This window comes from Melozone crissalis, unplaced genomic scaffold, assembly GCF_028551555.1.
Source record: "Melozone crissalis strain CALT ecotype California unplaced genomic scaffold, PUWL_Pcris_2 ptg000045l_1, whole genome shotgun sequence".
Classification (NCBI taxonomy): domain Eukaryota; kingdom Metazoa; phylum Chordata; class Aves; order Passeriformes; family Passerellidae; genus Melozone; species Melozone crissalis.
This window is the reverse complement of record NW_026535823.1, coordinates 3251540-3279093: the sequence shown is the minus strand read 5'-3', so window position 1 is coordinate 3279093 and position 27554 is coordinate 3251540. Positions and strand designations below refer to the sequence as shown.

At 51.5% G+C, this 27554-nt stretch overlaps 2 protein-coding genes across 2 annotated transcripts; one reads left to right on the top strand and one right to left on the bottom strand.

The window, feature by feature from the left end:
- Positions 1 to 1521: 1521 nt before the first annotated feature.
- Positions 1522 to 16464, bottom strand: TADA1 (transcriptional adaptor 1). Its single transcript, XM_054286147.1, has 8 exons — positions 16376 to 16464; positions 16040 to 16131; positions 14944 to 15009; positions 8768 to 8865; positions 6532 to 6741; positions 4099 to 4250; positions 3207 to 3369; positions 1522 to 2335 (listed from the first exon to the last, which is right to left on the bottom strand). The coding sequence occupies exons 1-8, from the start codon at positions 16447 to 16449 to the stop codon at positions 2183 to 2185; spliced, it is 1008 nt and encodes a 335-aa protein (XP_054142122.1). The 5' UTR covers positions 16450 to 16464; the 3' UTR covers positions 1522 to 2182.
- Positions 16465 to 16515: 51 nt separating this feature from the next.
- Positions 16516 to 24533, top strand: PRDX6 (peroxiredoxin 6). Its single transcript, XM_054286154.1, has 5 exons — positions 16516 to 16700; positions 19052 to 19208; positions 23177 to 23323; positions 23748 to 23894; positions 24397 to 24533. Exons 1-5 carry the CDS (start codon positions 16609 to 16611, stop codon positions 24526 to 24528), a joined length of 675 nt encoding a protein of 224 aa, XP_054142129.1. The 5' UTR covers positions 16516 to 16608; the 3' UTR covers positions 24529 to 24533.
- Positions 24534 to 27554: the final 3021 nt, after the last annotated feature.

The window sequence follows — 27554 nt, the reverse complement described above, 5'->3', positions numbered from 1 at the left end:
CACTGCTTGTCTGGTCTCATCTCTGGAAATAAACAACCTGCTCTAATTTTGAGCTTGGCCCTTCTTTCAGCAGGGGGTGGAAATGCAGCCTCCAGCCAGGCACAGGGATTAGCTCAGTTAGAGCACAGTGCTCATAATGATCCCCATATGGGCCATTCCCTTAAGTGTTGGACTCCTGTGGCTCCAGGAGTGTGGCTCCCTTCCAACTCAGAATATTCTGTGATCCCTTGCAGCTCCATCACCCAAGAAGCCTGTAAAGCATTGTTGCTCACAAAAACTCACACTTCATGGCAAAGTGCTTTGAGAACAATGTGCCTTTCAGTTTTCAGATCTCTGCAATGCAGCTGACATGAGTTCCTTGTTGGAGCCTTTGCTGTGCAGCAGCTGTAGCAAACGCTCCGCTTTGGCAGGGTGGAACAGATGACTTGGCTCTTCAGAACACAGCTCAGGCAAACAGCAGGGAGATTGAAGTGCCACACTTTGCAAGTTGTTTCAGAACCTGCCTGTGATGCTGTCAGAGGCTGGGTGCTTTCTTCAGATCTGAGATCCTCAGAGCTGCCCCAGAGTTTCTAGCAAACAAACTTACTGCTTGCATTTTACACCAGAAGCATCACAACTACCTGGGAAATCTCCCTCCCACACCCCACAGGCTGTATTTTGGGTGGCTTGATGATCTCATCACCACACAGCTACTAAGGTTAAACACTGCTTTTAAAAACTCTCATGTAAAAGCCACTGAGGTCAACTTTTTAGCTCAGACTCATTCTGACCAGCTTAAATACAGAAAAACAAAGCAGTCCAAAGAAAAGGATCAAAAAGAATTGCCCATCTTTTCTCCCCCACCGCCCTCTGAACCACACACTGCCAGACCTACCTACAACTGCTCCCATCCTGCCCGGCCCTGCTGCAGCTCTGTGTCCTTGCCTTTCCCAGTTTCTTCACAATCCTGAAGTGATCTTCTCATGAAGAGAGTCACCAATACCTGTCCAGACACTGCCTCTTGCTATGCCTGACTGCACAGCACATCCCAAAGGGGATGCAGGAAAGCCAGGAACGCAGGGACAGCTGCACAGCCCCTTGTTACAATGCTGGTGCAACATCAACAGTCCCAGGGGTCAGGAAAGGAAGTTATAAAAACAATAACTGGGAAGAAACATCAGGGATCTACACCCCTCTCAGTCCTGGGGTACAGCAGAGCAGAAAACTTCACAAGAAATATGACAAGTCTCCCATCCAAATACCTTCCAAATAGGAAAACCAGAATGAGGTGGAACCAAGAGCTTCCCCTTTCATATTCCCCCAGAAGAAGCGGTTTCAATTCCATTAATCTGGAGGCACGGTAAGTGAGTCACACTGCAGCAGGTACCTTCATGTTTGAGGTCAAACCCAGGCCATGTAGTAATTAGGACATTTTAATGGAATTCTGTTGTTATAATAAGCTCTGTTCCCAGAGCTGACTCAGGGATACAGCAGAGCACCTGAAACCCACAAGGTGGGATTTCTCCTTTTACACAGTGATCTGCACATCTCCCATGAGGGGAGGTGTGGCTGCAAAATTTCATAATGAAGTAATACAAGGCTGCATATTTTTACAAGGAAGTGAGAGGAGAGTTGTTCATGCTGCAAATCCAAGGAGTCTTCAACACCAAGACAATTCCCTTTTGTCATAGTTTTGTTTTGTCACAGTTTCTAAGCAGAAGTTCCCCTGGTAGAAGAGGAACAACACCAGGTAACAGAATTGCTCATCTGCACAAGAGCCCATCCCATAATCAGTTAATGAAAAGGATCCCACCAACTGCAACAGAGGCTGGACAGGGCCTCTGGAGTCTGAGCTCAGGAGGGAAACTACCTGAGAGGAGAGGGCAAGGAGGCAGATTCTCCATGCTCACAAAAGAAGACAAGAGCACACCTTATTTAAAACCAACTCTTTCCACTCTCATTTATTTTTCCTAAAAACAGTCCTTGCAAATGTGTCTCGTTTCTCCTTCCCAATTCAGTGGCACTGCTGCAAGTCCTCCATGGCACATGACTCTGGGGAAGCAGAGCAGTGTCCCACAGCTCAGTCCCATTTCCATAGGAAAAGCTGACTCATAAATCACATCACCCTGGAGATGCAGACACGGGTTTGTAAGGAGCACCTGAATGCCAAGTGCCAGGAGCAGGCTGGAGCCAGCTGGGGGCTCTAGCAGAGCAGGAGCCCCTCCTTCATGGCCAGGCGCTGCCGGTGGATCTTGTCCTGCTGCAGCTCCTCGTGGTTGGGGTGCCAGAGCTTCATGACAATCCTCTCGATGTTCAGAGCATAGACTGTGTGTGCAGGGATCACTTCCTTGTGCACCTGGAAAGGCATGGTGGGAAACAAGCTGCACACCTCCATACACATTTGCCCATATTCCCAGGGAATAACTCCCTCTGCACAGGGGCCAGCTCTGCAGAGCGGGGACAAAGGGAATGTCACAGCACTGCCACAGCAGCCAGCACAGCACAACCACCTCTTACACCACTTGCCAAGGGAGTGCCATGGTAAGGAAATAGTAATTTTGCTCTTGGGGTGGCAATCAATAGCTGATCATCAAAACCATAGAAATAACAATTCTAAGCATGAGATGAATGCTTGATTACAGCTCTGTGGTCTGCATCCACAGCTGTCACACAAAATCCCAAGGCCTGTTCACAACAGCAGATCATCAAGGGGGAATTTCTAACAACTAATTTTAGACATTCAAAGTAGGCAATGCCCCCCCACAACTGCCAGAGAGGGAGGGAACCACAGCCATACACTGCCAATGAAAATTCACCCAGCTGAGCTCAAATGCCTCCCCAGGGCTGGGGTGATCCCAGCCAACCCACTGCAGTGCCCTGCATGCCAGGACCAAGCATTCCTCTAAGCACCCAGGTGGAACATGAGGAGTAAGAAGGGACATGCCAGGTAAGGTATTTTGCTGCAGCACTGTCAAAACCCATCCAGCTCAGTTCTGATAAGAGTTCACCCATCTCACACAGCTGTGAGACAGGGATTTCCTCATCAGCTCTGTGACCAAGGGGATCAGAACAGGCACTAAACCAGCAGTTAACAGTGGGAACAAATCAAAGCCAAAGGAGGAAAGAGACTATGGGAAGAGACTACAAATCCCCCACCATGCACGTAAACCACGCTAAGACTGGCAGCTGGCACCCTGTGACACGGAGGTGTGACATGCCCAGCTTACCTGCAGTGCCTCAAAGAGGTCATACATGTTGACTGGAGGCAGGGATGCTGGCAGGGTGTCCCCAGAGCAGGCCAGGAGCAGGGCTGCCTGCTGCTCAGCATCATCAGGGGCAGGTGGGGGGGCCAGGCTCTGACCTGCCGAGGGTGTGGCGTTGTTTGGGGGGCTGGGGACAGAGCAGGCAGAAAACATCCCAGTCACAAACCAGCACCAGCTGTGGCTGTCATACAGCAGCAGCCTTGCTGTTCTGCACCACAGATGTGGTACATAAAATTATTTCAGCTCTAATAAAAGTTTATTTCAAATTCCAGTTTAACAAGGAGCGTGGACTGAGCGTCAACATGCTCCAGCCCTGTTTAAATGGTCTCAGTTGTGCAACTTTTTGTTACTTGCAGCCAATAGTTTCTACCCAGCATAAAAATTCAGGCACACACAACATTAAGCTGGAACACTGGCCGTTAGGCAGAGTTGTTTGTAGCACTACAATCAAATCTTCAAACACCCACAACCTCCTGCCAACTGCTAGAAGCTGCCACAGACAAACAAAACTGCCCTCTCGTACACAAACACTGCCAGATGCACTGCACAAACTCTTTGACACTCCAAACAGAAGGGCCTCAAAGCCCTGCTAACTGGAAAGATGTGCCACAGAACCATAAACACATTTGCATGCAGGAAATGACAGGATGGCAGGGTCCTGCAGGTCCTCACTCCAGTGCTGGGAAATCCCCACATTCACACTCCCTGTTCAGCTGTACAACCCTCCATACCAATGCCTTCCTAGCTGGTGAAAGCAAGACATTATCAACACACACAAAAGATACAACTGAGCCATGGAGTAATTCCAAGTCTAGCAAAATCCATGTACATCATCAGTGTGCTGCCAGCTCCTTACCACTCAATTAAGTTGTTATAAGCAACAACACTGTTCTTCAGATATGGCTGAGGGTTGACATTGCTTCCAAAGGCATACTTGAAATGGCCATCCCTCAGACGATAGGCTTTCCTCCTGGATATCACAGAGGTCAGAATGTCCTTAAGGTGGTTCTGCAAGGAAAACCAATCTTGTGACATGTGCTGATTCATTCACTCGTGGATAGAAGGGCCTCAACAAATGGCAGGACAGAAGCAGTGCTGCTATGACCACAGGGACCTAAAGATGGAAGGGAACCAATATCTGCACAAGCTACAGGAGGTTTTCATTATCCAGCCCTTGGATACAGAGAACGTGGCACTTTGAGTACTGTAAACATCAGCCTGTGAACTTGTTATGGTTTAGGCCTGGCAAAGCCAGAGCCCCCATAAATATACCTTTTACCTGATATCTGCTGTGAGATGTGGCCAGGAAATAAGCAAAGCAGGCTCCAACTTAAACATAAAGAGAAGTTTATTAACTAAACTACACACACAATTACTAGACTACACACACAATTACTAGACTACACACACAAAGAGAATGAAAACTACACAGAAACACTTCCTTATCCTCCTCCCACCAAATTCCCAAACACATTTACATTTCCAAAAAATTATCCACACTCGGTCTGGCACCACCCTTTAAGAAAAAAAATCAAATCTTCAGCTCATAAGGGATAGACGGAGTCCTTCCTTGTGCCACGGACTTCTTGTCACAATCAGCAATCCGCCCGGTATCTTGCTATCTCGTGACATCTCCTTTCCATGCCGAGGTGCTCTCACCACCAGGCATGGGATGGGGCAGGGGCCTGCCTTCAGAGCCTTTTAAGAATGCCTCGTCTGGTACCAAGGAGAGCACAGTCACATCCCTGGGACCTTTGTCCCCCCCCATCTCTTCTATCCCCCCTGGGGCCGAGGGGTCTCAAAACCAAACTCTCTTGACGCCGAGCCTCCGCTTCCCCCTGCAATACAGCCTCTGCCTCACCAGGAAAAAAAGTCCATGGATATACAACAAAAGAGTCCAGCAAAAACTGCCACTCCATCTTCCTCCATTCCTTCAACATCTCTCTTCTCCCTTTGCCAGACCCTCCTTACTGGCCTGGTTTTCTTCCTTCATCTTCCACTCCTATCCCTTTCCCAGGAAAGGCAATGTTCTGCGAAGCCTTCATTCCCCAAAGGGTTAAAAGCTCTGCCAGGCGGCCGGACTGCCCGCTGCCCCCCCCTTTCTCCTCCCAGCCGTGCTGCCTGCTGGCACATGGTATCAAGTTTCAAGATATACAGTTCGAGCAGGGGCTGCATTCTCTCCATCCCAAATGGGGGAGGGGGGATAAACAGGTCGCTCAAGGGTCCGCCACCCTTCCTCCGAACCCGGGCCTACCGTAGATGGGCCACGTGGCTTTCCCCTCCCCCAGCCCAGCCAGCAACTGGGCCGGGGGAGAGACTTCTTCACGCCGGAAATCCCAAGAGGGCTCTGAAGGACAAGAGCCCTGCTTTTAACCCCTTGGGCTCGTAGTCTCAAGAGGCGGATCCAAATGTCCCACTGGTCAAACTAGGTGCTCAGCTTAAAATCTAACCACCCATTGGTAACCACAGCAAAACAACATATCCCAGATGTCCCATTTCCGGTCAAACCACGACAGAACTATACTTTAATATGTGATGCCCTGCTTCAAATGTCAAAGGGGTGTCTTCAATGCTAGGAAATTCCCAACCTCTGATTAAAAGTTAAGATTTCTTAACTGACACTGGATGTTCCACTTGAACTGAAATACATGCCCTGAAATGACAGTGAAAAGCCCCTCACTCATCTTTGTCATTTGCCTGAACAGTGCTGGAGAAGGAACTGTCTGGAAAAAACAAGCAGACAACTTCTTCATTTGGCCTCACTCCAGATGGGAACTCAGGTGGCCTCCACATGCTGAGAGCAGAAAATCATCCACACATCAGTGCTCCAAGCAGGGGCTGTGTCATTCCTGGCATGTGTACAGTGATGCACAACCACTGGCCAGAGCCAAACCAGGACTTCACCTGGACCAGGTAGCACCTGCTTGTGTCCCTTCATGGCCAGGCCAGACACTGTGCCTGTAACAGACTGCTTTTTATAGAGCTGGTCAAACTGGCATTCCCATTCTGTCCCTGCTTTGAAGTGACAGGAATAGCATTTTCCACAACAGCTACTTCAGTGTGCCTGGGGTACTGTGCAAAACTAACATTTGCAGGCAGAAGTCCCAGACTTCACATCTAGGACACGAGATTCTCCATTCTCACATTACTCAGGGGACAAAAGGGCAATGGGAGAACAATCAGAGCAGCAGGATTCCACCTCATGCAGGGGGACAAAGTCCCAGATTGCACACAGAGCCTTTTGCTGCTGGTGTTACAACCCCACTGCAGCCCCCCAGGCCAGCCTCACCTCCACAGCATACACAACAGCTGTCACTGCCTCCTCGGTGACATTGTCCAGCCCGTGCTCATAGGCAGTGACAATCATCCTTCCTTCCAGCTGGCCACGTGTGGGGAGCATCATGGTGTGAGAGCACAGCTTCAAATCATCGTCCTCCTGAGGATCCTTTGCCACAAACTGCTGGGCTCCTGACAGTGGGTTCTGAGGCTGGAACCGGTGCTGTCAGGAACACAACATTAAAACATCAGGTAATATACATTCAGATCCTAGGGGACATCCTTTCTCCAGTCAGAAAGCTTACACCTATAAAAAAATCCTTTAAAAATCCTCCCCAATGGCTTGTGACTGAAGAAATTGCTAAGTCAGTGTTGGTATCCTTTCACTGGACTTGTCCAGTAGCACCCCAAACCACCTGAACTTTGGGTATCCACAGCACACTGCAGCAAGAAATTCTACACACCACATGCAGGCTCACCTGCTCTGCTCTGCTCTGTACCTCCCCACCTGCTAGATTTGTTTCATTCTCCTGGGAATCTCAAATGCAGTCAGTGACTGCCCTTTTTATCTCCTTTCACACTACCCAGGTCAGTGGCTGGACTTTCACATCTCTCAGACACTTTCTGTGTTGAAGAATTCTCATATTTAGTAATTCCTTGTACAGAAGGGTATATTTTTACTTACCATCTGTACAGCTGCCCTCCAGATTAAAGCCCATGATCCTCAACTTGTGTGATTGATTCTTACATTTCTCTAATGCTTTAAACTTAGCCCAATTCCAGCACTAATTTCATACTCCAGGCTCCCTGTGTTCTTTCACTACTCTAAGCAGAGCTGTGCTACAGAACAGCCACTGAGATGGAATATGACTATTTTTCAGAACTGACTCAGTAATTCAGCAAAAATACTCATCACAGAAGAGGAATTCATACTAGAAGGTGGCATTTCCCAGGCCATATGTATTCCAGCACAAATCCTTGGCTGCATTGTGCCTGTGATGGCTCCTCAGTCTCCAGATAAAGGGGGGAACAAAGCAAATGGAAATTATTGATCCTTGAGCCCAACCATGCGCTTGGCCCAGCTCTGACCCACAAGGAAACAGACTCAACACACTCCCTCTCCTTTCCAGTGGCTGTGGAATGGAGATTGCTGCAAGGCTCTTATGGGGCACTAGGACACACACACTTTAAATATGAACAATGAATAAGCAGCAAAGTGGATTTCTCACATCTTAGTTTCAGGGGAGAAAGGGGGGCTGCTTTAGTCAAAGGACAGTGTGGCATTTAACTCAGAGTGAAAAACCAATCCACCCACTGGTGATGTGAAAGCAGGTTTCCCTCCCCATAATTCTAAAGATTTATGCTTTCATTACAGGAAAGTCACATGCCTGGAAAAAAAGACCTTCAAAACGTAAGCAACTCTCAAGAGGAATACGGTTTGGGAGAGCAGAAACCAACTGGAATGGACTTGTGGTCATTCACAGCTGTTATTCTGACCAGTGAGGGAAACATTATGAAACACCAAGGCACTTCCAAATTCACACTACTCAGGAATCCCACTAGTCCCAGAAAAGCCCATTAATCATAAGATGCACTTCATCCAGTGCTTACTGCCAAGCATTCCTGAACATGTGCACAACACACACTGGAAATCTGGTGCATCCTCAGGATAATGAGTAAATCAAATTCTAAGACTTCCACTACATCACAACTTGCTTCTCAAACTCTCATCTATGTGCTACTGAACTCAAGAGTTACAGTCAAGTTTTAAGACAGGCAAGGTAACACAGCCTGAATTCAGAACATCACAATAGAGGTTGCAGCTGTGAGCACTGCAACCTCTGACAATTCCTAAATACAAAGAGCCTTCAGCTGGACTTGCATTCCTTTGGATTCCTTTAGTCTCTGAAGCACACACAGAGTGCCTAATCCCAAATCTCCCCTCCACACTGGTCTGGCAGCACAGAAACAAGAGCAGAAAGGGGTGTGACGGTGCAGGGTGGATGTACAGAGCCCCTGCTGCAAAGTGAACCGGATCTTGCACGTTTCCGTGCCACCTAACAGAAAATAGCACCTTTAAAAGGCATTCTCAGCTCTGAAACAACTTGACGTTCTGAAAACATTACACCCAGGATCTCACTTCAAACACTTTGAGAGTTAGTCAGAGAATTCTATCTGGCTGCCTGAATAAACAGTAAATCACTTGTTTTAGGCATTTGGCAGATGCAAAGAGAACCACAGACACTTACATCGAACTTTTGGCGAACTGAAGAAATCTTTTTCTTCCCTTTGGGTTTTCCAGGTTTAGTTGCAGAGCCACCTGGCCATGGCAGAGATCCAGCACCTTCTACAAATTGAAAGGAAAAAGAAACCAAAACAAACCAACCAACAAACAAACAACAAAAAATAAACAAAAAAAAACAAAAACAAAAACAAAATACCCACTCAGTGTTGCTGATTTAGGGCCAGGATGAAACCCTTAACATTTGGCCACCTGTTAAGCCTCAACCCAAAATCAGCAGCCATAGCAAAGAGGGGAGAACATCTTTGGCAGCCCCTCCCTTCCTTTGTCAGCCCCTTGCTACTTTGACTCACTCACAACACCCATCACTTGCGCAGCAATTTCTGTCCCCACACCACACAAAACCCACAGTGGAAGGACAGAGATAAGCACAGCCTGTAAGAAAATCCAAAAGGAAGGAACAAGCTGTTTGTTCCATCAGGAAGGTAAGAGCTTGCCTAGAGCTCTTACCTGGAGGTGAGTTCTCCTCTCACCCACTCCTGGATCAGGTCAGACGTTAAGTAATCTGAATTGAGCAGCCTGACTCCCCAGGTCTCCTTCAGCAAGATTTGTCATGGATCCTTATTAAACATCACTACATCAAGCTGATAGTTCTGTTACACTGAAGAGGAGGAGAGGGGGGAAGAACTGCAGAGGCCACTGAGCCCAGGAGCAGGATGTCACTGATGTGACCAGTGAGCAAACAGCTGAAAAAGAGGTTCCTGTTTAGTACTAATAAATAAACACATTTGGTCATATCATCAGCTCAAAAGTCCACTGAATGCTGTCTGACAGCTACCCCTAGAGCAGGCCAAACCACATCCTGATAATCACACAGCTCTTGGCAAGGACAGCCCAGCAAATTTCCTGCTGACAGGCTTACAGCATCTGTGAGCAATGAATTGCCTCAGGAATTGGCTTAGGACAGCACTGCACTGGATGTGTGTGTGCTTGCTGGCAGGGAACAAGTGCAACTCAGAGGCTGGACAGCCCTCTCGTGGCTGCAGAGCAGCCTGTGCTGTGTGCCTCCAGCAGCCTCCCTGCAAGGCAGCATCCTCTCCTCTGGAGCACAGCATGCCCTCAGCACGTCCCACTGCTGGGAGCTCGGACAGCTTGGCTCTGAAAGCATTTAGCAGCCCCCAAAGCTGAGACTGAGCTCCCTGCCAGGCAGCTCTGACAGCACAGCAATGTCCTGGACATCCCCTGGCCACAGCTCAGCCAGAATTTGCCATTTCCTCTAGACAGAGACGAGAGGTGACAGCAGCCTTTCCACATGTCAGCACCCACAGCCTGGCCGGCGTCACTGAGCACTGACCAACAGCCAGCTGTGGTTCTCTCCTGCTCACACAGCTCTCACCAGCTTCACACCAATCTCTGGGTTTATCTCTGGCTGTCCCAACCATGCTTCATCTGCAGTAATTGAGAATTAACTATGGTTAATTTGCTGTAGTCAGGAACTCAAACACAATTACACCACAGCCCTGTTTGTAAGGAACGAGGCTGGCTACAATGTCACAGACATCTTTTCATAAAAATCCTTTCTTTTAAGATTTTTCCTTTCTGAGAAGCTGAAGCCCCAGAAGAAGAATGTAAACAATTGTCATCAGCTAGTGTGGAACGCAACAAGTGCAGCTGTGATTGGTCTTCTGTGAGTGTTTGGATTTGCTGACCACTCACAGGAGAGCTTGCTTGCTTTCTGCTTGGACACAGAACTTTGTTAAGCATTCTATTCTATTCTTAGCTTAACAACTTCTCTCTCTATTCTTATAAGTATAGTCATAATATATTATATATCATGTATTAATAAATCCAGCCTTCTAATCATGAAGCAAGAGTCTCATCTATCTCTCTCACCCTGAAGAACCCTCACAAGTCATGTAACACTACAAGTCCTTAGCTATGGGGAGCATCCCACACTCACAGCTGGAGCAAAAGCACCATGGAAAAACAAAATTTCTAACAGCATCAGGCTCAGCTGAAGGATTCAGGTTTAGCTTTTGAATGGTCAGCTGCTAAGAAGGGATTAGAAATAACCTACACACACAGAGATGGCACATTCTCCCTATTTTAATAAAGTTGACCAAAAAGTTTAGCTACATCCTATTAGAGAGGTAGAAACCCATAGCCTAGAAACCCTGTTGTAAAAATCCACTGGTCAATTTAAGAAATTAAAAGATAATAAATAAAACCTCCCCAAAACTTGTAAGGCTGGTGTCACTGCTCATCAATACATCACAGGAGAGGCCCTAATAATGGAGCATAGGAAACCACTGTGGAGAACCACACCAGGTCTCACACAGCTCAGTCACAGCCTCATTTGTGACCAGAGAAAGTGCAATGAGTGCAGATGGAAATTGCAAACACTCTCAGATGGAAATTGCAAACACTCTTTCCTCTGATAATGTTCTCCAGATATAATAGGTTACAGTTAAGTCTGAATTTTTAAAATACCTTTTATAGGAAAAATAATACAGTAGGTTTTAAATGGCAACTAAATTTCTAGGCTTTGACAGTGGATCTGAAAGATGCAACTTAATTGAATCTCAACCTGCACAGCTAACAAGAACTTAGCCAAACTCAGATCAAAACAAGGAAAAGGTGAGATACAATCTCCTATTCTCCGTTATAAGGAGCCCATAGCACAATTTTTGGTTCCTTTTCCAGGTTTTCATATTACCAAGCCCAACTTGCACTAGATGAAGAAAGCAAAATTTCCCTCTAGCATTCTAAGAAACCAGTACTTGCCTTCCTGGCCACAAATGACAAGGCTGGGTTGGCTCAGACATGAAACTTCAGAGATGAATGCAGCTTTTATTTAATCTTGCTAGCAAAGGAATCAGACCTCAACGAGCCACAGCTGCTGCTCTGCCTTCAAAGATCAGCAAGAGATAAAAGCATTTTTCTAGGAGCTGCCACATCTCTGCATGGCACCAGCCAGTCCAGAGCCTGTCAGGTTTGCCTGACATGCTGCATGAGGAAAGGACAAAGAAACAGAGAAAGTCACCACAGAAAGAAGCAGACAGAGAGAAAACACACGTTTCCCACGCCTGTTTACTGATCTTCAATTTGGGGGGGTTGTTTGTTTTAATCTTCTTGCAGGAACAGGGGTTTTGGTCAGCTATTCTGCTGATATCTGGTTGATATTCTGCTGGCTCTCCTCTGCACATTCCTCTGCTCTCCTCTCCTCACACTCCCACTTTCTTACTTTTCCTCCCTTCTCAGTACTCTGGAGAAGCAAACATGAGCAACCTGAGCCAATCTCACAGCTGAAAGCCCTCTAAGCAAAGCCTGCGGACAAACCTGATGAAATAAAATGCTCCTGTTATTCCACACGAGTTCTAATTCACCGAACCATCTTTTAAATGGCTTCAGACTATTATTAAATAAATTAAATCCTTACATCACTAACTCAAGTGTTTGCAATTGTCTCAGCTAAATGTCAGCAATAAAACTAAGAAGGGAAGGAACAGTTCCAAGAAGATACATATTAATTCAAGGAACCTTGCTACCCTGAGGCTTGCAACTGTCCAACAAACAAGGTCAGCTTAGTAAGCAAGTCCATGCAAGGTTAAGAAAGGATTTAAACCAGAGTCCCTCTTGATGGAATTTTTGGGGGAAGAAAAACTCCCAGTGTGCAGGTTTGGGGTGGAAGAGGGTTAATTTTTTGCCATGGCAGCTGGCACAGGACTGTGTTTAGGATGAGTGCCAAGAACAATGTTGGTGACACAGGGATGTGTTCACTCCTGCAGAGCACAGAGCCCAGGGATTTTTTGCTCCTCACCCATCCCACCAGCTAGGGGCCTGCACAAGGGCCTGGGAGAGGACACAGCCAGGAGAGCTGGCCCCAAATGGCCACCCCTCACATCAGAATGGACAACACAGCTCCCTGCCTCTGCACCAGCCAGCCCTAAGTGCCCCATGGCAGAGAGGTGTGCAACTGGGATTTCAAGTGGTTTGGGTGACCGACAGCCTGAGCAGATGAGAGGGGGAACTGCAAAGCATCCTCAGAAAGGGTGACAGTCACCAAGTGCTCCCTAAATCCCAGGTGGAACCACTACTACAAGAGGCAGCAAAATTGGGAGCAGATGGGTTTGTTTGCATGTTCATCATATACTGTAATCACTCCTGAAAAACACCTTCCCCAAGGGTTCTTATTCCAGTACAGCATCAAGTACAACTTGACCACTGACCACATGGTTACTTTCCCCTTGTCTCTCACAAGAAAGTGGAAAGTACATGCATCAATAACCCTTGTGAAGGCATGCCAAGTGGTCAAAAACACTCCTTTAAAGTCACTTATTTCCATGAATCATCAAGTAAACACCTTCTACCCAAAAGAAAGTGGTAGAGACAAAAGCCTGTTAGCTTTCCATTCTTACATGGAGGGAAAAAAAGAAAAAGAGAGAGAGAAAATACCAAACCACAACAAAAAAAATAAAGTAGCAGATGTCAGACTGGCATCTAGGGGAAGAAAGAGAAATCTCCATGTTAAAAGCTAGTATTCCAGTGATACTGCATTTTCCTGGGCTTGCATGTACCACCCTACATCTTGCCTGTAAGAGATGTCCCAGTCAGTGGCCCAGAAAAGGAACCTCAGCCCCCAGATCACTGGGGCATTGATCTGTGCACAGCACAGCTGAGCTGCTAGAAGGGACCAGCAGAATGCACTGTTAGCCCCACAGCACATCTTTAAGACCACTCAGCCATGATTAAACTGACTTTTTTCCAAGCTGGCTTTATGCAATCTGTGGCCACAGAGCCAGGCAAAGCTTGCCTGAGAGCCCTGGAGGTGACAGGCACTGGTGGCCAGCTGGCCACCACCACATCCAGGTCTCTTCCAGGGCTCTGAGGAGAGCAGCTGCCATGGGACAAGAGAAAACAACCTCCAGGGACTTGAAATTGAAGCAGGTCAGGCAGGAACTAATAAATACCTGTGGAGCAGCACCCTGCTCTGTGCTGGGGCTCCCACCTTCAAACAATCCCAAACTGCCTTGGGAAGGGACACCTGGGAGAGTTTGCTGAGGAATCCTGACCAGACAGCTGCACACCATGACTAAGGGGCATAAAGAGACAGGCACTGCCTCCCTGCCCTCCTCGTGTGGACCCAGCTGCTCCAGGTGACCAGCAGGGGAATCTCTGCTCCTGTGCAGTCTCTTCATCATCCAGCTGCAATTAATCACTCAAAGTTAAAAGCAAGGAGCAGCAGATTCAGACATAAACCTGATTTACACGAGTGCAGCTCCCTAAAGGGAACAAGTTTAGGGCATACAAGGTGTTTTTGCAGTTCAATCAACAGCAAACAATGCAAGTTTGGAGGTGAGGGCAATCAACATTTAATTAGCACAGCTGGTAGAGTTAAGGACCAGCTCCAGCACAAAAACTCGTGGCCATCCATGAATTTTGCAGGCATTATTGCCTGTAGCTACAACAGGCACCTCAGTAACAGGTATTCTCTCCTAAACTCATCTCTCAGGTCATGTGAGCTGTAGCAATTTTCTCTCCCTTCCTAGACAGCAGCTCCACACCTTGAATTGCAGCTCAGTTGCCCTTGCTACCACATCTCTGGGTTGGGAGCTCTTTTGGAGAACAAACAAAACACATCTGCACCCTTAAATGCAGCCATTGTAGACACTCACAGAGGTAAAATGTAATCCTAGATGCTTCCAAAGGTAAAATGTTAACTGTGTGCAGATACTGGGCTAATAGGTCACAGCTCAACCAAGGCTCCCTGTAAGCACTTTTCTATCAGCTCTGTACTTGAAATCAAGATGAGTCAGGAAAAGTCAGCTCTCCACAATGAGCAGGAACAAAGCTCAGAGAGGGAAAGGGGTAAGCAAAGCACATCAAAGAGAAGGCTGCCTCTGCCTTGACCCTTCAGCTCACAGCAGACACCGACCCAGAGTTCAAACCAGGTTATCACAGGCACCAACCCAGCATCAGCCTCTAACCAGGCACACACAGCTTAGCCACAGAAGCACCTCTGCTGAAATAATTTCATTATTTTGCTACATTTTTACCTGTGTGGCAAAAACCCCCCATGAATATGAAGGCTGAGGACACTGGGGTACTGTGCACACACCCCCAAACTCACAAGTGGCAGGCACAGTGTTACACCAAGGGTTAATGAGGCTTCTCAGGACTCACCTGGGGCAGAAACCAAGATCTGGCAGCGGGTGAGAATAGCCAGGAGGAAATCATTGTGAGAATGGACTGTGCAGAGAGACAGAGAGAGCTCATTAGCAGCACACCAGTGCCCAGGCACCCCCTCAAAGCCATCCTAAAGCTGCTCCCTAAGCTTTCCCACTGTTGTGTTCTCCCCACCTGCTCAATTTTTAATTTAAGTTTTTTTGAGAGTTTTCTTCTACTGGGCTGAGAATCTACTACTGTGACAACAACACAGAGGATACTACACACAGCACAGAAACAATGAGGTCACTTCTCAGTATTACACACACAGTGTATTACAGCTGCTTGACAAGTTCTGGTGTATTCAGCCAGTCAGAGGAGCAGCTGTCCCTCCTGCCATGCAGTGCTTTTGGTTTTGTTACAAAATACACCAAAACGAGAACCACAAAGATGAAGTCAGTTCAAAGAACTTCTAATAAAACAGAGCTTTATTGCAGAGGTTTTCTGGAACATAGGGTAAATGTGCACAAGAGAAAGTGAAAACAACCTCAGAGGGTTTCAGGATCCTCTTTGGAGCCTGAGCACCGGAAACCTCCCTGCCCTTCCCTAAGGGATCACAAACATGGAAGCCAGGAGCCCCCACAGCGAGCTCAGCAATGCTCACCCATGTCTGCAGACACACAGAGACGCAAGGACCGAGGAATTTCCCCCTTTACCACCCCAGCTGCCAGTCCCAAGGGCAGGAAGGACCTGCCTGCTGCAAATGCAGCCCGGGGAACCCAGGGCTCCCTCCCCTGCTCCAGCTACAGCCAAGGGGAAAGTGCAGAAAGGACTGTGCCTCCACTGCGGCGTTAAAACTGGCTTTTTGGTTGCTCGAACAGCATGTTTTACATTTCTATCACATTTACAACGCCAAATTGTCTGTCAGGGCCGGGGTTACCCAGGGACTTCCCCATGCGGGCCAGGGCACCTCCCACCACTGTAACCCCATTGCTGCCGGAGCCCTGGCGCTGCTGTTTCCCTCACAAGCACTGCCCCCGCTCGGGAAGCGCCGCGGAGCCTGCAGGAGCCTTCCCAGGCCTGGCAGGACAACAAACCCCGCGTGTTCCTTTACCATTGTCCTGCGTGAGGAGCCTGCGCGCTTCCAGGTCAAACTCCTCCTTGCTGATCTTCTGCTTGAACCACAGCTTCAGGTTGGCCCAGTACCTCGGGAAGAGCAGGGAACCACAGAATCAATGAGGTTGGAAAAGACCTCCGAGATGATCGAGTCCAAACTCTCAACCAGACCGCGGCTCTTTCCCCTCCCCGAGCGCCTCGGCTGAGGGAGCGGAGCAGAAGCGCTGCCCCCTCACGCAGCGGCAGCAGCACCGAGGCTCTGCGGGGCCACGGCAGAACGCGAGGGGCCGGGAGGGCGGCGCAGAGCCCAGCCCCGCTCCCCGAGGGCACTCACTGCTTCACATTCTCGCCCAGCGCCTCGCTCAGGCTCTTCTTGGCCGCCTCCAGCTCGCTCACGTAGGTCGCCATCGCGGCCGCGCCGCCGCGGCCCGTCACGTGCCCGCGCTCACGTGCCCGCGCAGGGGGCGGCGGCGGGGCGCAGGCGCAGAGCGGGCAGCGGCGGCTGCGGGAGCAGCACCGGGAACTGCACCGGGAACTGTATCGGGAATTGCATCGGGAACTGCAGCCATGCCGGGGCTGCTGCTGGGGGATGAGGCGCCCAACTTCGAGGCGGACACCACGCAGGGTCGCATCCGCTTCCACGACTTCCTGGGAGACTCGTGAGCGCTTGGGGATACACCGGGAGCGGGGGTGGGATGGGATGTCGGCGCCGCCGGGGATCCCGGGGATCCCGGGGAGGCGGCACGGAGCGGGGCCGCTCACCGCGTTCCTTCATTCATTCCTCCCGCACGCTGAGCCCCGTGTCACACGGTTCCGGGGCTCGCTCCAAAATGTGGCTTTTCCTCGTGGGACCGGGGGGCCGGACACGGCGGGATTCCCGGTGGGCAGAATCCCGTCCCCATCGTCCCCGGAGGGCGAGCCGAGCCGAGCTCCGGAGGACAGAGAAGGGGCAAAGCCCGGCTGGCCAGAGCGGCGCTGGGGACAGCTCGGTGTCCCGGGAGTGCCAAGGTGACAAGGGGGACAGCTCGGTGTCCCGGGAGTGCCAGGGTGACAAAGGCCCCGTTCCGCCGGGCACCGTTCCCTCAGAGCCGGCTGCCCCATTCCCGGCTCAGGCACGGCCCCTCCGGGCCCCGCTCCCGGCAGCGCTTGGCAGGCTCGGATCAGCCGCTGCTGTGAGCCTGGGCAGAGGGCAGTGAGAGCCCTGAGAGCCTCAGCCCCTCTGGAAATGGCTGTTCCAGCCTGGCACACGCAGCTCTGCCCTCCTGTTCCCTCACGGAGCGCGGGCATTGCCCGAGCAGCCTCCTGGCACCGTGGCCAGGGAGCTGCACACCAATAATTCCTGCTGCTGACCCGTGGCAGTCACACGGCCCTGGCAGAGCTGCAGGAGCCCTCATTTCATCCCTCCAGCTGCATTCCCAAGGCTCTCAGACACGGCTTTCCCCTCCTGTCAGGCTGCTGGAGGCCCGTGAAGATCGGTGCAGCAAGATCTGTGTGGTTTGAGCTGAGAAATGGTGGAAGGAGTCTCTGGCAGGGAATTTGGAGTGCTGGGGGTGGCTTTGCTTTACCTCCTGGGAAGTCCTGAGAGCCTTTTTGCTCCAGCTCATCCTGCTGGGCTGCATTGCTGCCTTTCTTGTGCACTGTTTGCCTTACCTGGGAGGTGCAGGATTAGTGTTTGCTGCTCTAAAGACTCAAAATCCATCGCTGCCAAGCTGAGGTGGCTGTGTCAGTGCAACAGGAGCCACGATGTGATGTTGTTAACTTCTGGCCTCCCCTGCTATTGATTAATTCTTACCTTTTAATGGAGTGCAGCTCACAGCAGCAGCTGGGTTTAGGCTTGGTCCTGTCCCATTATTTTGAGCTGCACGATGCACGTTTGTGTGTGTGGAGGGGAGGTGCAGGGGTTGTGACCAGGCTCGTGAATCAGTGACCAGCTCTGCAATAACCTGGCCAGGCACCCCCTCACTCGTGGGGTCTCTGGGCTGCCCTGTACACCTGGTTCCCCCAAACTTCCTCACACAGCACCGTGTCCACATCCATGGGAAGCGCCAGGGGCTGCTCCGGCATCTCCTGCAGGATCCTGGAGGCAGAGTGGGAAGTGAGGTGCAGGGAGTTTCCCGGAGCAGGGCTTATCTCATGGAAGTTTCTGGTGATAGGGAAGGAAGAGTTGCCGGGCAGGAATTCCTTATCAGAGAGGCGAGCTGTTCCTGCACTCCACGAGCTGTTCCTGCACTCCACGAGCTATTCCTGCACTCCAGGAATTCCTTATCAGAGTCAAGCTGTTCCTGCACTCCACTCTGCACAGCGTTGGGAACGATGAAAGTTTGACAAGAAATTCTCACAGATATGTGAGACAGGTTTAGCAGAAAGATTTTTGAATGTAGACTATGAAGAAAGAGTAGAGGTGGAAGCAAGTTTTGATATAGAAGAAAAGAATTGCTGAGCCAGTCTTACTGGATAACCAAGGAGGCAAAGGGTGTGTTAGTTAGAAGGGGTTTTTATGGCTTAGAGCAAAGGATAAACCCACCCCAAACAAGAAGATGTTTTTGCCAGGCAGAAAGCACAGGCAGACAGGACTGCCAATGTTGCAAGCAGAAAAAAGCTCTCAGAATTTTCCACTGCAAGAAAACTGAAAACCAACTTCTAGCTGAAACTGTAATGTACTGACTTTTAGTGATTGGAGAACAGTAACATGAATATGGTAATTATAGCAGTTATGACAGGCTATAGATAAAAGTTAAGGTACAGATTAGTTCTGCTGTATTAAGATGCTCAGCAAAGAAAAGTATATAATGCAATGTAAACTAAACTAAGTGTCTCCAGGCCTGCCTGCAGCTGGAGCTGACAGCTGTGGGCACAGCTCTGTCACCCACCACCCTGTCCTGCTGTAACCTCTTGGATGGAATAAACTGCATTTTGGAGAGCCCCTGGAGTCCCACATCCCTCATTCAGGCCCTTGCAGCACAAACCAGAGCCACGGGTGCCCTTCAGAGCTGCCTCCGTGCCGTTGCAGGTGGGGCATCCTGTTCTCCCACCCGCGGGACTTCACCCCGGTGTGCACCACGGAGCTGGGCCGGGCGGCCAAGCTGGCACCCGAGTTCAGCAAGCGCAACGTGAAGATGATCGCGCTCTCCATCGACAGCGTGCAGGACCACCTCTCCTGGTGCAAGGTACGGCCTCTGGGGGGGCTCAGGGGCTGCAGGAGATGCCCAGGCAGGCTTGGAGGTACAAGTGCCACATCCCAAAGCGTGGCGGTGCTGAAATGCAGGGCAGGAGTGGGGAAGGTCTTCTCCATCGTCATGGAGAACCTCACAAAGTCCAGGGTGCTTTGATGCTGATGCCTTGTGCAGGCTGAGCTAGAACAGGGGCTGGACAGAGTTAAAGAATAAAGCAGGGATTTGTTAAAGGCCTCAATGGATCCACCTTGGGCAGCACAAGAGCCCAGCCAGGGCTACACCCAAAATGAACCAAAATGGTCACAAAATGCACAACTGGTCATGGGGTCTCTCACTTTTATAAGTTCTGCTCCATTTGCATATTGGACTTAATTGTCCAATTACAGCTCCAGCCCATGCAGTCCCACCCTGCTTGTTTTCCTCTCTCCAGCCCACAGTGTTTGTGCTCTTGGGCCTGAGATTTGGATCATTTGTCCTTGGTCCCCAGCTGGAGCAGGAATTGTTTTGTCTCTCTGCTCTGTGCACAGAGCTCACCATGCCCTGATATGAAGCCCAGACCCACACACTAAAGCAGCACAGAACCTGAAAAATATAAAAGCTAAAACCTGAGGCATCAATACAAGAGGAAAGCAATATTACTGCTGTCCCACCACTACTGAAAGGGTTAAAATGTGTGGAGGTGAGGCCAGAACCTACCCACAGACCCTCAGGAAGTTCTGTAATAAAACAGGAAAGGAAAAGAGGCATCAGAAGTGAGGAGAAAATTACAGTTTGTGCTGGGGCAGGGAGGAGAAAACAAACTGAGACATGTTAACTATAAAATCACAAATAGGGGAATGTTAAGTGTAAAATGAACATGAGGCAGCATTAAAAAGAGATGGGAGTGGAATAACTCAGTGAAGGTCCTTGCAAGGAACTTAAGGAAAACTTCAAAGGCAGCCTGTGTGTGCTACCAGGGAGAATGGTTCCAGGGCTAGAGGTGGCAGGGGTCTAAAATGAGTATTTCAGACAGAAGTGGCCAGAGTGTAAAAATCCTTGGGTGAATTACCTGCCACCCCCTTAGCTCTTAAAATTGGGAATGTTCTCAGGTATTTTCCAGGGGCGAGAGGTGCTTGCAATAAGAGGCATCAAAGGTGAGAAATTTCTACACTCAGTTGGACATTATTTCGTGACTGACTGGCTTTAGAAATTAGCTAATTGCCTTATTGCTTAAATCAGCCTTTGTACCTGAGTGATGCATGGCCAATGCCCCAGCAAGCCTCAGAAGGGCCTGGGAAAAGCAAAGTACAAATCCCAGTAAATGAGGTTTTTCTGTGCTGCTCAAACTGGCTGAAACCAGCAGACAAATTAGCAAACAACGTGTCATTAGCCAGAACAGAACTTTTGTGTTGTGCTTTTGTGAGGGAGACTCATCTGCTTGGCCAAAGCTGAGGTGTCAGGGTGTTGCTGACTTCTGCAAAGCCTTTGAATTTGCAAGCAGCTTTTCCACAAGTCAGCTCTGTGAAGGGCAGGCTCTTTCTTGCAGGAAAGCAGGGATTTGTGTCAAGGAGGAAGTGCTGAGCTCTTTCATCCTGCAGGGATGCGTGGGGTTCAGCAGACTCGGGCGAGCTGAAAAAGAGATGAGCAACGAGCTGACTCTGCTGATGCCATGGAATTATTCACATGGCACAAGCTCAGGTGAGAGCAGGAGAAGCTGCAGAACAGCCTTGACGCTGGCTGGGGGGAGGCAGAGCAGGAAAACCTCCCAGGAAAACCACGGAGAGGCAGCGAGTGAAGCTGTGGTGAGGCTGGGAGAAGCCTTGGAGCCAGAGGTTTGGAAGTGTCAGCTCAGCACCTGTGAGACAGAAACAGCTGAAAATCCTCCAGGGCCCAAGATCCAGCTGGTGAGGACAAGGCTGGAGTGTTCCATGCAGCCTGTGTGCCACTGGATGGAGACCAGGAGTGAATTTTGGGCAGAGCCCTTGTGTGCAGCATTCCCAAACACACCACTGCTCCCTGCCTGGATGAAGCTGTTTTTACCTGGGGCACAGCCTGCAAGGGGGAAAGAGGGGAGGGGAGGCTGAACTCCTGCAGGAAACGACAAAGAAACTTCTCTGCTGCCAGGTTTCAGATGGGACCTGCCTGGGAAGGTGGGGCCAGATGCAGCCAGGAGCCCCTGTGTCACTCTGTGCTTTCCAGCTGTTCTTGGCCATCCCTAGGCTCAGAACAGAGCCTTGCTGCAGGGCTGGGGGCTCTGGCCCAGCCAGGGATTGATCCCAGCTCCCCAGGCAGGAGGTTGTGGTTCTGCAAGGGCTGGGGGAATGCCTGAGCCCCCTGAGCTGTGCTGTCAGAGCTTTCAGTGCTCCCTCTGGCCAGGGATACCTGCACCGTGGTGACTCACTGGTGAATCAGTCCCTCCTGTGATGTCTGGTTTCAGCTTGGACTCTGGAAAGACAATCAGTGATTAGGGGAGGGAGTCATGGGTGTTTTATTGCAGCACAGTGTGGCTTGTGAGGCTTTCCTGAGGTTTTCTCCCCAGGCCAGGAAATTACGTGCATTTTGGAACGAGTTACAGTCCGCAGGATTCACACAATACCTCTCAGAAACTCTGCTCATCCTCCAGCCCTGCTCTAAAGAGAGGAGGGGATGGCTCTCATTTGCTGGTGTCCATCTGCAGCCCCCTGTGACTCTGTGGAGCATTCAGCTGCATTTCTCCTCGACTCTGCCCTCCTTCCCTGCTCTGCTGTGCCAGGGCAGGTTTGCAGGACAGCAGCACCAATTCCCTGCTTCCTTGCAAGGCAGGCCTGGCCACAGCCCAGCTGAGAGCAGTGGCCCCTTTCTGCAGAGCCGTGCTGACACAGAAAGGCCTGGGGAGAAAACAGGCAAAGAGCAGAGCTGGAAAGGAAACCTTTGGCCACGTGTGCACCACTTGGCCTGCTTGCAGCATCCTGAGCAGCTGGGGCAGGGCTACAGCCCCTTTTGTCAGCACCAGCAGCCATGGGGGAGGGTGCAGGGCCTGCTCTTGCTGCTGTTGGTGTGCTCTGAGCAGTGCCAAGGCGCAGCATTTCCAACCTGCCCTCCCTGGGTTCCCTGTGAGCAGGGCCCAGCCTGCTCCCCACACTCAGAGCCTGGGCAGGGCAGGGGGGTTGCACACTGAGCTATCAGCTGAGCTGATAATGCAGCACAGCCCTGTGAGGGAGGCTCACAGCAGCACTGCTTGTGGCTCTTTGTAGCATGAAAAGGGTGGAAGGAACAGGCTGCCCTGTCCTGGGGCAGGAGCCTTGAGTTCTGCTTGCTCAGATGCTGGCAGTGCCCTGCCTGTGCTGCCCTGAGCACCGCTGGGGCTCCCTGGGACTGTGAGGGTGGCACTGCCAACCCCAGGTGAGTCCAGACCACGTGTGGAGATGCTCAACATACATTTTTTGTGTGTGTGTTTGTGAAGCAGGTCCAGTTTGGATCAGTACAACCTCATGAACCGTGTTCACAAGGCAGAGCCTCCAGGGCTGTGGAGGGGGATGGTTCTCTCTTCTGTGCCATGTGTGGTTCAGAAAGGAGTGAGCAGTGCCCCAGCACCTGCTCTCAGGCTTCCAGTGGAGTTTTTTGAGAGCCTTGAGTTAAATAAGCTGTGAGTGACTCATGGGATGGAATGGGTGCCTTGCACAAGACCTGTGCAGTGTTGGGCCTTTCTTTATCAGCTGGTTTGCCCTGCCACCAGAGAAACCATTCCTTAGGAGCACAGTCAGTCCAGCTGTGACACCAACACACCTGTCAGCAGTGCAGGAGGGAGCTGGAAGAGGGCACAGTTCTCAGTTAAAGCTCTGTGTGTCACTAACAGGAATTCCCTTTTGCTCCATGCCCTGCTGCCCGGGCTGCGAGCACAGACAGCCTGAGAACGACCTCCAGAACAAGGAGGCACAAAGGTTTCTGGTTTGTCACCCGCTTTCTGGAAACTCACGGGACATGCCACGGCTCTGTCCCTGCAGGACATCAATGCCTACAACGGGGAGCAGCCTGCAGAGAAGCTGCCCTTCCCCATCATCGCTGACAAGAACCGGGAGCTGGCTGTGCAGCTGGGCATGCTGGACCCGGACGAGCAGGACAAGGACGGCATGCCCCTGACGGCCCGTGTGGTGAGTGCTGCCTGTCCCAGAGCACAGAGCCACGGCTGCCAGCCTGCCCTGGGGCTGGGGCAGCTCCCCTGCATGGGCATGGCCGCCCCCAGCGGCTGGGGTGGCTCCCTTGGGTTCCGTCATGGTGATCTCCCAATTCTAGTCGTGCCTGTCCCAACTCATTTCTGTCAGTGCTGGATCTGCTGGGCTTTCCCTTTCCCCTCCTGTGCTTGCACTAGAAGGGCACAGGCAGCAAAACGAGCTGGTGTTGGACACAAGAGCTCCCAGGGCAAAAGCCCATTCCCTGGGCATCAGCTGCTCCATGGCATCTCCCCTGTCCCAGCTCAGCATCTCCCAGGAAAGCAAGGAGCATCAGGGCTGAGCAGATCCAGCAGAGCAGCCACACAAACGTGCCCAGCCCCTGACACTGTCTCCCTGTGCTCAGGTGTTCGTTTTTGGCCCTGACAAGAAGCTGAAGCTCTCTATCCTGTACCCAGCCACCACTGGGAGAAACTTTGATGAGATCCTGAGAGTGGTGGACTCCCTGCAGCTCACAGCATACAAGAAGGTCGCTACCCCCGTGGACTGGAAGGTGAGGAGCAGGGCACTGGGAACAGGCACTGAATGGCAGCCAGCCCCCCTTGGAGGGGCACCCAGGCTGGGGGAAGCAGCAGCTGGGGCAGCCTGGCCTCTGCAGGCTCCTGTTTGCTGCAGCATAAAATCCCAGGGGGCTGGGCTGGCTCGGCCACCTCCCAGCAAAGCAGATCTTTCCCCAGGGGCTTGGAATTCAAGGGGGAGCCAGCAGCACCTGCCCAGGGGCGCCTGAACCGTAGGAATGGATGGGCAGACATGGGCAAGCTGTGCTTTATCCAGTATCACAGAGAGGCTCAAACTCTCCCCTCCTTACTCCCTGTTCCCCTGGGAATGCCACTGCCAGGGCTGGCAGGTGGCACAGCTCTCCCTTTGGGCATCTCCCCCACCCTGCCCTCACTGCTGGCTCCAGGCATGGGACGTGCACTCACAGGGGGGCAGTGCCACCCGTGCCCAGCCCTGCCAGCTCCTGACTGTCCCGTTTGTCCCCATGTGCCCCCCAGCCCGGTGACAGCGTCATGGTGGTGCCCACCTTACCCGACGAGGAGGCCAAGAAGCTCTTCCCCAAAGGGGTCTTCACCAAGGAGCTGCCCTCGGGCAAGAAGTACCTGCGCTACACCCCGCAGCCAGAGTGAGGGCTGGCTGCCTGTCTGTCTGTCTGTCCGTGCTGCTGGGATGCCAGAGCCTTCCTGAGCCCAGCTCCTGCCCCTCTGACACCGCACCACCCACGGCCTCGTCCTGGCACTCTGCTGCTGCATGGCAGCACTGAACCAGCTCAGCACCAGCCCAGAACCAGCCCAGAACCATCTCTGAACCAACCCAGAACCATCTCTGAACCAACCTAGAACCAGCCCTGAACCAGCTCAGAACCATCCCTGAACCAGCCCTGAATCAGCCCAGAACCATCCCTGAACCAGCCCAGAACCATCCCTGAGCCAGCCCAGAACCAGCCCTGAACCAGCCCTGAATCAGCCCAGAACCAGCCCAGAACCATCCCTGAACCAGCCCTGAATCAGCCCAGAACCAGCCCTGAATCAGCCCAGAACCATCCCTGAACCAGCCCAGAACCATCCCTGAACCAGCCCAGAACCAGCCCAGAGCCAGCCCTCCTGAACCAGCCCAGAACCATCCCTGAACCAGCCCAGAACCAGCCCTGAGCCAGCCCAGAACCATCCCTGAACCAGCCCTGAGCCAGCCCAGAACCATCCCTGAGCCAGCCCAGAACCATCCCTGAACCATCCCTGAACCAGCCCAGAACCAGCCCTGAGCCAGCCCAGAACCAGCCCTGAACCAGCCCAGAACCAGCTCAGCACCAGCCCTGTGCCAGCCCTAACCAGCCCAGAACCAGCCCTCGTGTCCCTCCAGCCCAGAACCAGCCCTCTTGTCCCTCCATTCCCATCCCCTCAGAACCAAGCCCTGGGTGTTTCCCTGCCTCAGCCCAGCCCTGCCTGGTCCCCAGCAGGCACTGCAGGGCTCCTGCTGTGCTGTCCCCCCCGTTTGGTGCCAGCCCCGAGGTGTGCTGAGGAGGGGTGTCCTGCTGGGCCAGGAGCTCTGGGGGCTCCAAGCTGCTGCGTGCCTTTCAGAGCAGCCATCTAACCTGTGCTCCACGAGTAGGGGAGGAGCTGCAGAGCTAAATCTTTCACCTCTTAATGCTTTCTTGTCTCTTGCTGGAAGGTGATGGTTTCCAGGTTTTGTGGGAGAGGGAATTAAGCAAATAAACTGACCTTCAGTACTACCTGCAGTGTCCCTTGTCTTTCCCACAAGTTTGCTGCGTTCCCTGTGGGCACCAGCTGGGATTTGTGCCCAGGCAGCACAGACTACCCTTGTTCTTGCTCTGCAAGGAAGGAGTTTTGGAGGGACAGCTTGTCCCAGGGCACAGGCTCTCAGACAAGGCAGCTGTGCTGTCCCTGCTGGGCAGGAACAATGTCCCTGAGCCCTGTCCTTGGCTGCAGGGCAGGTCCTTCCCTGCTCCCGGGGCATGAGCAGCACAACAGGAGCTGTGCAAACTCCTGCTCTCCCACACCTCCTTCTCAGGGATTTGTCAAGAGATGAGCAATGTTTTAATTTAACAGCAGGAGAGAAAGCTGCTCACTGAGTAGCCCATAGCGTGGCTGCCAGCACCCCTGAGTGCCCAGCACAGCCAGCAATGCTCAAAAGGAGCAGCTGTTAAAGAAATCAGGTCACTTGGGCACCAATGTACACCCCCCAGCAAGGTTTGATGGCCAAGGTGAGCAAAGCACCAAAGGCAGTGAGATCCCCCTCCAGACCAAACCTCAGGCAGCACCCACAACCCTCTTTCATTACCCCTCTCCCCCCCAAAAATAGGTTTATTAATTTCTAATTGCCTTCAGGAGCTATGCAGTGAATATTGGTGTATTTTCCCAAATGGCTTTTAAATGAACCTTCATTATGAAACTCCTTATTATTCCCATGTATTATTTTGACTGGAAGATAGGAACAGTTGGTCCCTGGGCTGACTTTTGTTCTCACTCTTCCACTCTGCAATAAAGGGGAGAGGGGGGCTACAATTTCAAAAGGGAAACATGTTTTTTTCAGTGTAGCTTTTCGGGCAGCTTTCCTAGTTCCCATGGCTGGGCTGCACCAACTCCTGGGCTTCTTGCTGCTCCCTCACTTTGATCTGCTTTCCTAAGGGAAAAGGGAACTTCTGCCCCCTCCAAGCTTTCCAACCAACTGCCCAATTTTCTGGAGGTGTGAGGACACAGCCCATGGCAGATTTGTGCCCACAGCCTGCTCAGAGCATGCCCTGGGGCAGGGCACTGCAGGGCCAGCACAGGGAACCTCTCTGGGACAGCACAGAAGCCACCTGAAAGGACAAAGTGGAGCAAATTCTGTCACCAGAAAGGACAAAGTGGAGCAAATTCTGTCACCAGACCCAAGGGCTTAAAGGCAGCAGGGACAGCCACTAAAATTCCATGAATTCCAGCCTGCTCCCTCCCCGGTGCTGCCACGGCCCCAGAGGTACAAACCAGCCAGAGACACTCAAGCAAACACGAGGTTTGGCTCCAGTACAGCTCCAGTAGTTTTCTTTTAATCCCAGAGAAGTGAAATGCAACATTTTTTCGAGTTGGTAATAACATCCAGAGACACGAGTCCAAGCCCCCTACTGGGTAAAGTCATTTGTGTTTAAGGCACTCTGCAGAACCAGCTTTCCTCTCTCTCTCTCTCTCTGATTTTCCCCACGCGGCAGCAGAATACCTGGTTGGGTCCGTTCTCCCTAGTGACATTCACCCACCCTGGCTCCTCCCGCCCTCTCCAGGGGCTGGAAAGGGCAAATCCAGCGGGGGAGGCACCAGGAGGCCGGGTCAGTAAACAGGGATGGGCAGGGCAGGGAGCACCCCGAGCTCCTGCGGGGAGGGAGCGGCACCGGGTGCCCTCCCTGCAGGCACCGTGGGCTCCCCTTCTGCCTCTCCAAAAGGGGATGGGAGCCTGGGGACCCCAGCAGCACCCCAAAGGCAGGGGCTGGGTGTGGGGGAGACCCAGCTGCCCCCACTGTGCAGCAGAAATGAGCCCCCCCCCGCCCCACCCCGACTTCCAGTTGTCAATAAATACCAATAAATAACTTAAATAAATAAATAGATAGATCAATAAATAAGTGACCCGAGGCTGGGAAGGAGGGGAAGGGGCGCTCAGGGCATAGGGA

Bases quoted from the DNA above. Each gene is read 5' to 3' on its own strand.
- TADA1 (XM_054286147.1), bottom strand. From the start codon at position 16,449: ATGGCGACCTACGTGAGCGAGCTGGAGGCGGCCAAGAAGAGCCTGAGC. The intron at 16,132-16,375 runs GTGAGTGCCCTC...GCTCTTCCCGAG, and splicing joins CTGGGCGAGAATGTGAAGCA to GTACTGGGCCAACCTGAAGC. The intron at 8,866-14,943 runs GTGAGTCCTGAG...TTCAATTTGTAG, and splicing joins GATCTTGGTTTCTGCCCCAG to AAGGTGCTGGATCTCTGCCA.
- PRDX6 (XM_054286154.1), top strand. From the start codon at position 16,609: ATGCCGGGGCTGCTGCTGGGGGATGAGGCGCCCAACTTCGAGGCGGAC. The intron at 16,701-19,051 runs GTGAGCGCTTGG...GTGCCGTTGCAG, and splicing joins CACGACTTCCTGGGAGACTC to GTGGGGCATCCTGTTCTCCC. The intron at 19,209-23,176 runs GTACGGCCTCTG...CTGTCCCTGCAG, and splicing joins ACCACCTCTCCTGGTGCAAG to GACATCAATGCCTACAACGG.